A 15,831-nucleotide genomic window follows, 5' to 3' on the forward strand; every position below is an offset into this window, starting at 1 on the left:
TATATTTTATGTTTTACTGCATCAGAATTTGTTGAAACTTATTATTTCATATCATTTTTTGTTTTTCAATTCCTACGTTGAAAGATTTCATTAGTTTATATTGAATTAGAAAATTTGATTTTCTTTTTTAAACATAAGAGTTTGATCTTCTGGTTCTAACTATTCAAAATAATTCAATATTAAGTATTTTAAATTCAATTTAAAAATGGTGTAATAGTGTCATAAGTTTAACTATTTATTATATACCAATATTTATACTTTCTATTGAATTTAAAAGACTATAAATTAAAAAATATTGGATTTTTAAAATTTAAATATAATTTATTTGTCTTGTTCTAGTTAGATAATCAAACTAAAAATATATAAAATAAGAGATTTTCTTTGATTAAAATAAAATATATACAATAAATAAAAATCAACCTTTTACTAAATAAATTGTTGAATTAAATTACTTGAAAAATTCAATTTAATGCTTTAAAAACAACATTTCAATAAAAAAAAAAAATTCAACATTTAACCATATAATATTTAAAAGAAATTAAATATTTATTCTCTGAAAATTTAACTCAAAACATAATACAACAGATTTCTATATATTTTGCTTCATCAAAATCAGGAAAAAAAACAACTATAAGCGACTTATAAACATCATTTTAATTTTTAATCTTTTCAAATAAACACATCAATATTTTCAAGTTATTCTTGTGAACAGATTTTATTTCTTTTTAACTTTGAATCTCAATGAGTTTTCTGGACTCGTGCCAGAGGGAGTTGGTGGGAGGTTCGAGTCAGAGGTCAGAGGTCAGAGCAACAAGCACTGACACAAGAACACAAATGTAAACACACGGAGATGAACCACTGACTCATGGTTGCCACGGTAACTTGTTTCACTGTTAGAGTAAACTGAACGTCTGTGGAATCTTTCGTGTTACAAATCAAAACTTTACTGTGTATTAGTGAGACTGAGGACGAGAGGATACAGTCGACTCTAGCAGCTTTTAAAGCTAATGTTTGGACATATATCAGTGACATCACAACACTTTTACAATTTTACATTTGAAATGTTGACGCTTTATTTTTTTTAAATTGATTTAATTAAATAATTTGTACATTCAATCACTCATTTTTATTATTATTAAATTTGAAAACATATATTTAAAATTAAATAATATTTTTTACACCTAGAGATTGATATTTTAATTAAATAATTCTGAAATATATTTTCAAAATTGAATTAAATGCAAAACATAGAGATACTACTAGAAAACCAACATTTGTATATTGAATTAAAAAGGCTACAAATTACAAAATGTTGAATTAAAAGTTTTGGGAATTAGAAAGTAAATGTTTAAAAAAAGAGTTAATTAATTTTGAAAAATCAAACTGTTCAATATCAAATGATTCAAAACAAAATATCTCAATATTTAAACAACATTTTAAATATTACATTTAAACGGCTACGATTTGAAATATATTGAATATAGAAAATTTATTTTTTTCAAATATTGTAATATCAATGTATGTGTATAGAAAAAATAATTAAAAAACAATTAATTCATTTTCATCACTAAAGAAATCCACCTTTCAATACACCATTATTAAATAATTAAATACATATAAAAACAACCTTCCATGTAGAAATTATTGAATTAAATAATAATAATTTAATGCTTAAATAAAACAACATTTAATATCCTGATGTCACTGAAATACTCACATATGATGAATATATTATAATACTCTGAACATCCTGATGAAGATGGAGTTTTGCCGACTCAGCATCAAACCTGACCAAGCGTTGTGTAAGAACCTGTGTCTGATGATTGACAGCACAGGCGAGAGAGAGACAGATGTTTCAACATCTGGATCAGAGTGACGTCTCCTCCTTCAACGACTTCTCTGCTGCTCGTTTCAATCACTCCTTCATCTGTGACCGACAACTGTGTCGCGCTGACGGAACCAACGCTGGTCCGAGTCCAAGAGAGTCCAGAAGATCATGAAGATCTCAGTGTGAGGCGAGAATTCTGTCTCTCGCCTCCGTGAGTGTGAAGGTCACGGAGGTCACTGAGGTCACTGAGGTCAGAGACTCTTCTGAAGGTGTTTATGCGTTTCTTAAACTACGAGCTTTTGTTTCGTACATGTTTACGTTTTCAATTGAAAAGGTTGAAGGAAAAACATAGTTGAGACTCAAATAAATGAATTTGAACTTTTTGTGTTTTTTATTTATTTAATTTAATTCAACAATTTATATGTAAATCAAAAATGTAATTACTTTTTTGGAATCATTTTTTATATTGGGAATCTAAATTTGTTTTTTGGAATAACTCAATTCAATAGTTAATTTATTCAACATTTTAATTACTTCTTTGGGGAATAATTCAATTTAATCATTTTTATCTGGTCAATTTTAATTTGTCTTTTTTTAATAATTAAAGGAAATAATGTAATTTAAAAATGTAATTACTTTTTCAATTTAAAATGTATATATTAGTAATTTAAATTAGCTTTTTGGAATAAATAAATTTGAGCATTTATATATTTCAATCGTTTTTTTTATTTAAGTAGAAAAAAATGTTTTGAAGTTGTTTATTCTTGAATTGAAGTAACAAAAGTTTAAAAGTCCTTTTTGGTTGTTTTTTTTTATTGAAAATATATATAAATATATTTGAAGTAGTTGAATCATAACAATTTTATTTAATCTATTTATTTGGAATTTTTAGATGTTTTTTGGAATAAGCTAATGTAAAAAAAATTAAAGCGACATTTTCTTTAAATAATGAAGAAACACATGTTCCTTCATTTTTAACCGGATGAACATGTTTGTGCTTTTATTTTGAAACTGACATTAATATAACTCTAGGTGTCTTTGTTCACCTTTAGCTCGTTTCCTTCATCAAAAGAGTTTTTTAAATGAAGTAAACTTCAGTCAATCCACCAGAACAGACGTCATGACTACGAGTGACTCACCTTCACGTTGGGTGTGTAGAGGTTCCTGAGAGACGCCAGCGCAGCAGAAAGACCGTCGGCGCTGCAGCTGATCCACAACACCTGCAGGACGCTGGACGAGACCCCGGTCCTCTTGCTCAGACCCTGAAGCACACGTGACGTCAGCAACAGGAACGAGAACTTCACATCCACGAGACCAGATGAAGAGGAGGAACCTTGAAGATGTGAGCCTTGAGGATGTGGTGACCCAGCTCCATGGTCTGCTGCCGGTTCAACTTCCCTTCCTGACGCGACAGCATGAAGGCCATGAGAGCGTGACCCGTCCTGGAGACAAGTTTGGACGTGAAGGACGTTTGTATCAGAACTCTTGGTTTAGATCTTTCCAAGAAAACTATTCTTTGACCAGAAGCTTCTTGAGCGCAACTGAAGCTTTGAACCATCGAGTGAAAGAACAGAAGCTTTTCAGTGTCGTCACAATATTGGATCATTTAACATTTTAAATGTTGAAACTTTTGTTTTGAAATGTTTTTTTCAGCATTGAATTGATTTTCTGATTAATTAAATTAAATTCAAATATTTTCAAAACAAATAAAAAACATTTTTTACACATAGAGATGTGTATAAATATTCCACTAACTAAAAAATACATTTAGTAAATTCAATATATTTTTATTCGTAGCCTTTTAAATTAAATATTGTCTGGTGTCACTATTAACATTTTTATATTGAATTTAAAATTGTTGAATTTTGAAAAAATATTTTTGAATTATTAGAATTAGAATATCAAAGTCTGTGTGTAAAAGTATATATACGATGTATATATATATTTATACACACAGTGTATATATGTATATAAATATATGTTTTTATTTTACTAAAATTATTAAATAATTCAATAAAAACAAACCCAACCCTTCAATATAAAATAATTTAAAACTAATTTTCCAAAACGAATTTAAATGGTCAATATGTAAATTATTGCATTAAATAAAATATAATAAATCGGATTTCTAGTTTGTAATTATTAAAAGAAAAAGGAATTGAAAAGTTCAATATATTTGTCATTTATTTTAATTATTCCCAAAAAATCTGTTCAAATTTTCAATATAGAAATTATAAAATTATTCAATTTTTTTTTTAATTTAAATGTTCAATTTATATTTAATTTTAATCATTCCAAAAAAAAACAACAATTTAAATGTTCAATATACATTTTTCAAAATGTCTATTATTCCCCAAAAAAAAGTTTCAATATATATGATTGTATTCAATTATTTTAAAAAACAAACAAACAACTTTTCCATGTATAAATGATTGAATTATTAAAACAACATAGGAAAGGTTCAATATTGTGACTAAGGTTGGAACACGACTCACATAATGAAGAGCTTCATTAAAACACATGAAGAGCTTCATTAAAACACATGAAGAGCTTCATTAAAACACATGAAGAGCTTCATTAAAACACATGAAGAGCTTCATTAAAACACATGAAGAGCTTCATTAAAACACACCAAGAGCTTCATTAAAACACAAATGCATGATCGATGATCACTGATTGGATAACATTTCTCGTCCTTCACGGACACTTTTTGTCAGCTGGTGGATCCTCAAAAACCTTTTCCTACTTCTTTTTTTTAACTATGAGTTTGAGGCGCTGGACGACTGGAATATGAATGTTCCTGCAGGAGAGCAGGAGGAGAAGAACTGATATCACTGGAATAAGTATGAATGGCTGCAGGAAGAAGCTGCTGAATCACAATCAACACCAGACATTTTTATTTATTTATTTTAATATTTATATTTACCAAACTGTCTTTGACAGCAAGCATCAAATTCTCATCTATTTAATTTACTTCAAACTCAACTGTTATTTACTGAATAAATAAGTTTGTTCCTCATTTTATCTTCAACACTGAAATCTTTATTTGTCATAATAACATGTTCATCTACTTTGATTATATAAAAATAAAAATACTGAAAACAAGCGTGAAGTCAGATTCTTAACCCGTCAGTGAAGAGTCACTAAGCAGCTTGTATCGGCAAGAATCTAGCGATCACCATATATTGTGATACTGTAGTAACAAGTATGTATTTGTAGTATAAAATTTAAAAAAAATTAAAAGCATCGACCCTTAAGTAGAGGTGTGTATCGTCAAGAATTGCTACGAATCATCATACAGGAGCAAGAATATTCTATTAAGATACTATAGAAACAAGGGTATATTTGTAGTATTGTCGAGTACTTGACTCTGTTGTTGCAGTATTTACAGACCACATGACTCTTGATGAAGTCATAACTGTTTTCATTTGTTTTTGAAACCAAAATATGGCCGAACGTCAGCTTTAAAACTGCTGGAGCTGACTGTATCCTCTTGTCCTCAGTCATCGCCGGGATCTCACAGGATTTCATTGTTTTCATTTTAGCAACGGAAGCCATCTAGTGGTCAGAAGTTTAACAAAATTGCTGTCAATATTTGCATGTTAATAGTAATTAAAAAAACGAATTATTTGTATTAACAAACACTTGTATATATATACATATATATATGAATAAAGTGTAAAGATATATATATATATATACATATATATGAATAAAGTGTAAATATATATATATAAAGTCTCTATCGTTTCCAAATTTCTTTTAATCTTCTTTTTTATTTTATTAGTGTCTTCAGAATCAGAAACAAACGTTTTTCTCTAGTTATTTAAAATAAACCTTTATTTCTTGTGTTTTTTATTGTAATAACTCTTTTTTTTTTTAGTCTACAATTGTTTCCCAAAGAAACCTTCTATCTTCCTCTAAAAAGGGGTGTCAAACCGGTCCAGAAAAGGGCCGAGACGGTGCAGGTTTTTGTTCCAACCAGTCGAGGCACACGAGTTAACGAATCAGGCGTCGGCTTAAACGAGCAACACTTGACTATTAATGATTGATTTCTGTCTTCAGACGCCTGATTGGTTCAACTATAATGTGCTTGACTGGTTGGATCCAAAACCTGCACTGGCTCGGCCCTTTTCTGGACCAGTTTGACACCAGGTGTGATGATCTTCCTGTCCATCAAAGCGTACCTGGGGTCGCACAGGAAGTCGGTGCTCTCTCCGTCCGCTCGCCACACCAGCCACTCCCTGAAGGACGGGTGGCAGAACATGCGCGTCTTGTCGCGCCGCCGGACCAGGAAGCAGGACAGCAGCTCCATGCGCTGCTGGAAGTCGTCCCAGGACAGCTCGCCCGTCACGTGGCCGGCGTTGATGGCGCCGAACACCTGCTCGTCCGTCATGGGGTGCAGCGACGCCAGCGCCACGTTGAGGATGGGCAGCGAGCGCTCGAAGGCCGAGGTGGTCATGAACTTCATGTTGCACTGCAGCTGGTACAGCTCGGCCAGGGACACCGGCACCACCTTGTAGCCGGCGCTCTTGATCACCAGGTGGCCTCGGTCCAGCAGGTCCAGCGTCAGCTTCAGGTACAGGTAGGAGCCCTGGCTGCGGGAGACCAGGTGAGCGCTCAGCTTGGCCACGGTCACCGGGTCGGCCTTCCCGTTCAGGCTGATGTTGCTCAGGATCTCGCCGCTGCTGCCGACCCGGTACTGGATGTAGCTGCTGAGGTCGCCGCTGATCTCCGGCCGAGCCTCCAAGTCGTCCAGAGAGATCGTGGAGAACGGCAGCAGACTCGTGATCTCCTGGACACACACACACACACACACACACACACGCACACACACACACACACGCAAACACACAAACACACAAACACACAAACACACACACGGGTGTTGACTGGCTTTGTTATGCATGAGGTTATGAGAAACATTTTCTTCTAGTGACTCATAGCTGCAGCCTTGAAGTATTAAAATACAACAGAGCTCCACAGAGTAATATAAGAAGCCTCGCAAAGTAATACTATAAATTCTTGCCAGGTAATACTACAGAGTCCAGCAGAGTAATATAATAAGCCTCAGGAAGAAATACTGCAAATTCTTGCAAGGTAATACAACAGAGTCCAGCGGAGTAATATAAGAAGCCTCGAAAATAAATACTACAAATTCTTGCAAGGTAATACTACAGAGTCCAGCGGAGAAATATAAGTAGCCTTGGAAGTAATACTACAAATTCTTGCAAGGTACTACAGAGTCCTGCATAGTAATTTAAGAAGCCTCACAAAGTAATACTACAAATTCTTGCAAGGTAATACTACAGAGCAAAGTAATAATCCAGAGTTCCGGGGAGTAATACTACAGAGCAAAGTAATAATCCAGAGCTCAGGGGAATAATACTACGAAGCCTCGGGGAGTAATATTACAAAGCTTACAAAAGTAATAATACCACAAAGATTGGTAAAATAATACTGAAAAGCCTCGCAAAACAATACTCAAAAGCCTCTCGGAGTAATACTACAGAGGTTCACAGAGTAATACTACAGAAGTTTGTGGAGTAATACTACAAAGCCTCGCAGAGTAAAACTGCAAATCCTCCAGAGTAATACTACGAAGCCTCACAGAGTAATACTACGAAGCCTCACAGAGTTATACTACAAGGTTCACAGAGTAATACTACAGAACTTTGCGGGTTAATACTAAACGGTTTGCAGAGTAATAATACTTTAGTCTGCGGGCTAATACTACAAGGTTAGCAGAGTAATACTAAGGAGGTTTGCCAAGTAATATTCCGGAGCCTGGTGACGCGACTCCATAGCTTTCCAAATTCGTACTAAAACATTTTGACAGATTTAAATTTATGTACATCATTAAATTGGTTCAAGGTCAGTAAGTACACACGGAAGTAATACAGAAGACACAGTATTATAAGAAGCACTTTTCATTTTTCAGAAAATTCAAGGATTCTTAATGTGCAAAAATAATAAGAACTTTACTTTCAAAGAACTTCCTCACAGCTCGCATTTTGTTCAAAACCTCTTTTTTTGAAAATTAAAATATATATATACTGTATATATATAAACGCCTGTTGATGGTGTGAAGGTCATTGTAGGTCAAACTTCATTGGTGTTGAAGCTCTAGCGGCCGCAGAACTTCACTTTTATCCTCCAGACGTGATATTTAAGTCAATGGGTGTTTTATTAAATCTCTACATTTTCCCCTGATACTGATCATTTTTAAACATTATTTTTTAAATCATATTTTATTTTGTGAGGAAATCATTGGCCAGATCTCGGGGCGTATTGCGTTATGAAGGAAGAAAGCTGGAGAAAGACACTGAAGAAAGAGGGTGAGAATAAAAGGAGGGAGGAGGTGAAAGAGGGAGACGTGAGCAGAAGTAAAGAACGGCTCACATTTCAATCTGCGTCCCGGAGGGTTTGAGAATCAATGCAGCGTAATCCTGGAGCAGAAACATCTCTCAGTGATAACAATCTCTCTCTGGACCAGAGTGAGGAACATGTTTGGAGTCTTTATGGATTATTGATCCTTCACTGTGTCAACATTGATCACAGAAACACATAAAGAAACTATGTGGAAAAAAATGATCATCCATTTTTTAAATATTTAACATGATTTCAATTATTCAACTAAAAAACTAACAAACCCTTTCAGAGTTGTATTCTTCCTTTCTCTCCTTATATACATTCGTCGGATTTAGTGTCGCCTAGTTTTCCGTCTTTCTCTGCACATTATTTTTAGGTTGAGCCGTTACGCCTCCTGCTACAGCGCCTCCTGGAGGCCGTTAACTCGTGAATATAAACGGTCGATCACCTGCATCGAAGCCTCTGGATTTAATATGCAACTATATCAGGGAATATTAAATGGCTACAATTTTAAATGTTTTTGTTTTTATGCATTTAATTATTTTAGAAATAATTGAATTAAGTAAAGTGTACATTGAAAGTTTTTTATTTTAAAATCGAGCTTGAAATTCTAATTCCAATAAATAAATAAATACATTTTCCTAATTTAATATTTTCAAATTGTATCCTTTTAAATTCAACATAAATAAGATTAAACTTTTATACCAACATTTTTACATAACAATTTTAAAATGCTTAAAATGAAAAAGTATTGAATTTTGGATTATTGGAAATATATCAAACTCATTAAACTATATGGAAAAAAATATCATTCACTTGAAAAGTATTCAATATGATTTTAAAAATTAAATTATAAAAATGATGAATAAACCAATCATTGACTTAAACTGTTAAATAAGAACAGATTCAACCTTTCAATACAAAAGTTATTTAATTTAATTATATAGAATATATAATTTATGCTTAAAAATGACAACATTTCAATAAAAAACATTCACTATTTTAGTAGTGCTGAAATACTGCCATACAATGGTTAAAAAAAAAAGTTGTTTATATGTAATTATTGGATTCAAATGTATAATTATTTGAATCCATATTTAAAGTCAAGTCTCATCAATTCATAACTTTGAATAAACATGTTATTTTCTACCGTTTATTCCGTGATTCTGACTAAAAACGAAAGTGATTAAAGTCAACTTGAAATGTATGAATAATAAATGCTGAGCTCGAGTCGTTTCTGTTCAGCCGAGTGTCTCCGTCTCCAGACTTTAAGAGACTAACTTGTCTCTTCTCGTCACGCCGCCTCGACTCGCGGGTCACTCCGGCTCCCTCGTGAATGATCCCGGTTACACTAAAATGAACTCGCCGGAGACCGCGAGCGCGACAAGGACGAGAGACCTTTCGCACACTTGTCAGCGACGCTTGAAGAGGAGTGAGAGTGGAAAGAACCTCTCAGAGATAATTATCCATTTTTCCATCAGTCTGAGCAAAAAGTTCCTCCTAAAAAGAATCACATTATCTGGCGAGTCTCAGGCGAGGGAAATGAAACACCGCCGCACACGTCACTTGTTTTTACTGTCGAATATTTCTGCAGCTTCAGGACAGAAAACCACAGAATCTGAGTCGAACATTCCAGTCGCGGTCGAGAAGATTTTGGTTCATCATCGAATGTCGACGTATGTTTATTGAGGACAATAACCAAGTATAATCGTCTGCAATACGTCCACAGTCTCCAGTGAGCGAACCCGATTTAAAAAAGCTATATTTTAAGGTTTTTCAACAATAGAAAATGAAAATACTTTTAGTTAGAAAGCGAAAGTTCACCTGTTTTTTAAGCATTGACTATTCTTTAAAGAATTACATTTTATAACTTGTATATTAAAAGTTAAAAAAAAAGAAAAAAAAAAACGCATATAAGTATAATCATGTAAGTATCATATAAGTGAATATTTTATTTTTTACACAAAGAGTTGAGATTCCAATAATTCAATGTAATTTTATTGCTAGCATTTAAAATTCTATTGTAATGTTGGCATTAGAAATACTACAGACATAACGGGAGAATATCGTTTAAGGCGATACATCGCAATACTCTTTTTCACAATACTGTCAATCAATTTCCTTTCCTATTTCCTTCGTATCATATTTTATTGTTTACCATGGGTATTTAATGGTTGACGGTTCTATATAGTATTTTTAAAAGAAAATAATTAATTTTTTTATTTACATTACATGTATGTAAGTTTGTTCATTTCATCTTTCACAGCTAAGGAAACAATGAAATCCTGTGAGGTCCTGTAGCTGACTGGGGACGAGAGGATACAGTGGACTCCAGCAAACTGATATTTTTGAAATATTTTGGTTTCAAAACTAATGGAAGCAGAATAAAATATAGAGTAAATCAAACCCCATCTGAACTTGATAAGAGCAAAGAAAAAAAAGGTTTGATTTAGTTAGAAAACTAGATGAAAAGTCATTTCAAGTCAAGAATAAGAAATTGTAAGAAATTATTTGTACAGTATATTATATACAGCTTAATATCTTAAGTTTTCTTTTAACATACAGTGCCAATAATCAACAGCACTTTTTGGCTTTAAAATTGTGTTTTATTTTATTTAAACATTTCGTTCCCTTATTGTTTATTTTTTATAAGATTTGTTCATTTTTCGGTAACTATTTAACATCCGACCACTATATGGCAGCAGTTTTTACACCTTCCACAGCTTAAGAAACAAGGAAATCCAGCAAGATCTCAACAATGACTGAGGACGAGAGGATACAGTCGACTCCAGCAGCTTTTAAAGCTGACGTTTGGACATATTTTGGTTTAAAAACAAATGAAAGCAGTTACGAATATATCAAGAGTCATGTGGTCTGTAAATTTTGCAACACCAGAGTACCCAACAATACTACACATATATACTTGTTCCAACAGTATCACAATATATCGCAATGTATCTTACCGTTGCTCCTGTTTCAACAATAGATAGAAATTATTGAATGTAATTAAATGATTAAAAAACGACATTTTAATGAAATAATTCAGTTTTACCATTTAAAATAAATCAAATAATTCAACATTCCTATAATAATCTTCGGAATAGATGTGTTGAAAAACTTCCACACATACTGATAAGTCAAGTTTAAACTAACTCCAGCAGCATCTATAAGATCTATGAAAGTTCTCACCAACAAGCCGACGCGCACGGTGACCACCATCTTCAGCCAGGGCGGGAACTTGGTGATAATCTTGGTGATGAACGACGCGATCGTGTCCCCGTAGTCCGGCTTGTGGAACTCGGCCTCGTTCAGTCCGTCCACCAAGATGATGAGATCCTCCTCCGTGATCTTTCGCTCTGGAAAAAAAAAACACACGGTGGAGGATAAACGTTTGATCCTCTCCACGGGGGGTCGGATCGCGCTCACCTTTGCGCAGGTTGGTCAGAGGCTCCAGGACGCCCCTCCTGAAGGCGGCCATGGGGTCCTGGACGCAGGAGCGCAGACTCAGCATGCTCTGCAGGTGCGGCTCTTTGAGGAGGAGCTCTCGATACGCACTCAGCTGGTGAGCTCTGCACAGCAGGGCCGAGATACTGTGCACGAACTCAGGCACCAGGCAGGTGTAGGTGTTGTCGGCCTGGCAGTAGTGGTACGCCACCACCTGGACCACAAGGGAAGGAGAGTAAATAAATGAAGTTCATCAGGAACTGCAAAAACGAAAGAAAAAACTTTCAGAGGTTAAATGTCCTCGCTTCTCTTCTCAGGAGAATATAGATAATTATGGATTAATAACAAATATGTGGTTGTGTAGTCAACACAAAATGATTCTTTAGTTAGAGACAAATACTTTTAAAACGTACTTAAACATAGTCCAAAGATGTGTCCCTAATCGCGCACTTCTGCACTTACACTTTATATTTTGAGTACACAAGTGAATCCACAATGAGCGGAAATGTATTGCGCAATGAGCACTCAATTGGCCAGAAAAGTGAGTGTGGATCGATTGACACTTTCCACACTTAACAGCCGCCATTTTAGTGACGTAGATGACGCTAAAACGGAAGCTACGTCGACGCATCTTCGGAGCAGATACCGATGGAAATGTCTTGAGAAAACACTAATTTTTTTTTTACCAAAAAACAACAATAAAAACAAAAAGAAACACAACTTAATAACTTGTTTCAAGTAAAAAAGCTGTCGATTTATGGTAAGTGTGTAGCGGCAGCGTTTGATTTGAGACAGTACTACCCTGTCGGAATAAGTGCACTGTCTTGTAAAGTGTACTGTGAAGCAGTGCACTTAGAGAAGTGCGCGATTTTGAGACCCAGCACGAATCTTGGATAATTGTTTTTTCTTTTAAAGTTAATTTTTCCTCAAAATAATGCTGGCAGAACAAAACAGAGACAAAGGCTGTTAAAATAACAATTTTATCACAAGTTTGTTTCTGCCACTATTTCAGAAGTACTAGGGTGAAACGGAAAATATACTCATCCCTAAATGGCACCATTAACAAAAAAAAACGTCTACCAATATACGAGTTCTCCTTTAAATGATTGAACTCTTGCTCTCTTGAAGAAGTGTTATCTATCTATCTATCTATCCATCCATCCATCCATCCATCCATCCATCCATCCATCTAGACAATATGTTGATGCTACTTTGTTAAAATAACTTGTTGGGCTAACCTTGGCTAAATTAAAGTTTGACTCATGAATACTACAAATCAATCAAGTGCAAGTATCTTGTACTCCATCGAGGGAAAGATGAATTGATAGAATGACATTCTTGATGATGAGTGGTTAAAAAAAAAAGAGAGCTGAGCTGAGAGACACAATTATTGTAGCTTTGAGTAAAAGCCAGAAGAACAAGACCGTAAATAAAACCAGTTGGATTTTATCACTTTTCGGGAAGAGCCAAGTCATTATTGAGAGGATTTTATCTCTCAGGAGAAAAGAATGATGTGAAAGGAAGTGTATCAGTGACTTCAGATTATTAAATTAGATGGTTTTGATTTTTTCATTAAAAAAACGGATTCTTTTTTAAATAAATGCATTTATTTACACATACAGTTTGATAATCTCATTCCAATAATTCAAAAATACTTGATCTTAATTCTATATCTCTTCATTTGCAGGCTTTTAAATTCAATTCAAAAAATGTTGCTAATATACTGTAGTTCCACCATTTCCATATTAAATTAAAAAGGCTGTGAATATAAAAAACATTTAATTTACACAATCTACTTTAGAATCGAAATATCAAACTCTAAGAGTAAAAATAATCTTAAAATTTGAGGGATTTTTTACTGTTTTAATAAATTATTAAAAATCAATTTAACCTTTTAATACAAGAATTTTGTCATTCAATTGTTTAGAAAAAGAAAATTAACGAAATTTGTTCTAAAAAAGTTTGGACATTTGAATTAAATTCACTATTCAATTTTTATATGGCGCTGATTTACTTCCATGGGTTTCTCTGAGCCTTCTTAGTTAAAATGTTTTAAATATTTATTTAAAAAAAGACGACGTTAAGTAAACATTTTAACATAAAAATATATTAAACTGCATTATTTTTGCTCGTGTGTGTCCGTGAATGAAGTCAAACAGCCACATATTCAGCACATTTTGGTGGACAACGGATGTGAAAAAACCTTTCATTGACTGCGGCTCAGGTGCTGCAGCTGTAAAGACTGAGGAAAAGGGCAGAAGGAAAGAGAAAAGTCTCTGGAGACATCGGGTTCTGTTCTAATTACAGTCGGTCTGACACACTTGCAGGAGGCGGAGCAAGTGACCTGCTCCTCTGCGGACTTTAACTCTGCGGCTGAAACCTTTAAAAACCCTCTCGGGGACGAAGAATCTTGACGCTGGGCGCAGAGTTTATCATGACAAGGTGATGAATTAACTTCATTTTTTTTACTCGTGCAGCGTCCATGAATCTGAGTCTTAACACGAGTGTTTACGATTCGTCGTCGCTCGGGAGGACAATAGTTTATTTAAACACGCCGCGTAATAAAATCCTTCTTCTCCAGACGAGTTAACGGTGAGGTCATTTGTTTGGGACGACGTGTAAACGCTGGGAGGCGAATAAATCCAGTAGAGTCAACAGAATGAAAAGGAGGCTCTTCACTCGCAGTTTCATCCGAGGTCACAGAAGAAGACGAGGACAGAGAAGAAGACGAGGACAGAGAAGAAGACGAGGTCACAGTAGAAGACGAGGACAGAGAAGAAGACGAGGACAGAGAAGAAGACGAGGCCAGAGAAGAAGACGAGGACAGAGAAGAGGACGAGGACAGAGAAGAGGACGAGGTCACAGTAGAAGACGAGGAGAGAGAAGAAGACGAGGACAGAGAAGAAGACGAGGACAGAGAAGAGGACGAGGTCACAGTAGAAGACAAGGAGAGAGAAGAAGACGAGGACAGAGAAGAAGACGAGGACAGAGAAGAAGACGAGGACACAGAAGAAGACAAGGAGAGAGAAGAAGACGAGGACACAGAAGAAGACGAGGACAGAGAAGAAGACGAGGTCACAGTAGAAGACAAGGACAGAGAAGAAGACGAGGACAGAGAAGAAGACGAGGAGAGAGAAGAAGACGAGGACAGAGAAGAAGACGAGGACAGAGAAGAAGACGAGGACAGAGAAGAAGACGAGGACAGAGAAGAAGACGAGGTCACAGTAGAAGACGAGGACAGAGAAGAAGACGAGGACAGAGAAGAAGACGAGGACAGAGAAGAAGACGAGGACAGAGAAGAAGACGAGGTCACAGTAGAAGACGAGGACAGAGAAGAAGACGAGGACAGAGAAGAAGACGAGGACAGAGAAGAAGACGAAGACAGAGAAGAAGACGAGGACAGAGAAGAAGACGAGGACAGAGAAGAAGACGAGGACAGAGAAGAAGACGAGGACACAGAAGAAGACGAGGACAGAGAAGAAGACGATGTCACGGAAGAAGACGAGGACACAGAAGAAGACGAGGACACAGAAGAAGACGAGGACAGAAGAAGACGAGGTCACGGAAGAAGACGAGGACACAGAAGAAGACGAGGACACAGAAGAAGACGAGGACAGAAGAAGACGAGGTCACGGAAGAAGACGAGGACACAGAAGAAGACGAGGACAGAAGAAGACGAGGTCACGGAAGAAGACGAGGACACAGAAGAAGACGAGGACAGAAGAAGACGAGGTCACGGAAGAAGACGAGGACACAGAAGAAGACGAGGACAGAGAAGAAGACGAGGTCACGGAAGAAGACGAGGACACAGAAGAAGACGAGGACAGAGAAGAAGACGAGGACAGAGAAGAAGACGAGGACAGAGAAGAAGAGGAGGACAGAGAAGAAGACGAGGAGAGGGAAGAAGACGAGGACAGAGAAGAAGACGAGGACAGAGAAGAAGACGAGGAGAGAGAAGAAGACGAGGACAGAGAAGAAGACGAGGAGAGAGAAGAAGACGAGGACAGAGAAGAAGACGAGGACAGAGAAGAAGACGAGGACAGAGAAGAAGACGAGGACAGAGAAGAAGAGTTTGTCGTCGACAAGCATCACCATGACATTTAAAGATCTTTAAGACGACGGTCGATACTCTGGGTCGGAACTTGTTTCTCTGACTGATGTTGCAGCAGAAGATTCTCCACTGATTT

General features: G+C 35.6%; 1 protein-coding gene across 6 annotated transcripts in view; it reads right to left on the bottom strand.

Annotated features, from left to right (window-relative positions):
- The window catches only part of tanc1b (tetratricopeptide repeat, ankyrin repeat and coiled-coil containing 1b), a 118,994-nt gene that overhangs the window by 13,106 nt on the left and 90,057 nt on the right, over positions 1–15,831 (bottom strand). For all 6 annotated transcript variants that reach the window (XM_087804385.1, XM_087804384.1, XM_087804383.1 and 3 more), the window contains 5 exons: positions 11,627–11,858; positions 11,390–11,556; positions 6,016–6,623; positions 3,162–3,270; positions 2,968–3,090 (listed from right to left, as the gene is read on the bottom strand). In XM_087804385.1, the coding sequence (XP_087660511.1) occupies positions 2,968–3,090; positions 3,162–3,270; positions 6,016–6,623; positions 11,390–11,556; positions 11,627–11,858 (1,239 nt within the window). The remainder of the gene's footprint in view (positions 1–2,967; positions 3,091–3,161; positions 3,271–6,015; positions 6,624–11,389; positions 11,557–11,626; positions 11,859–15,831) is intronic.

The sequence above is a fragment of the Callionymus lyra genome, chromosome 12 (genome assembly GCF_982586985.1).
Source record: "Callionymus lyra chromosome 12, fCalLyr1.hap1.1, whole genome shotgun sequence".
Taxonomy (NCBI): domain Eukaryota; kingdom Metazoa; phylum Chordata; class Actinopteri; order Syngnathiformes; family Callionymidae; genus Callionymus; species Callionymus lyra.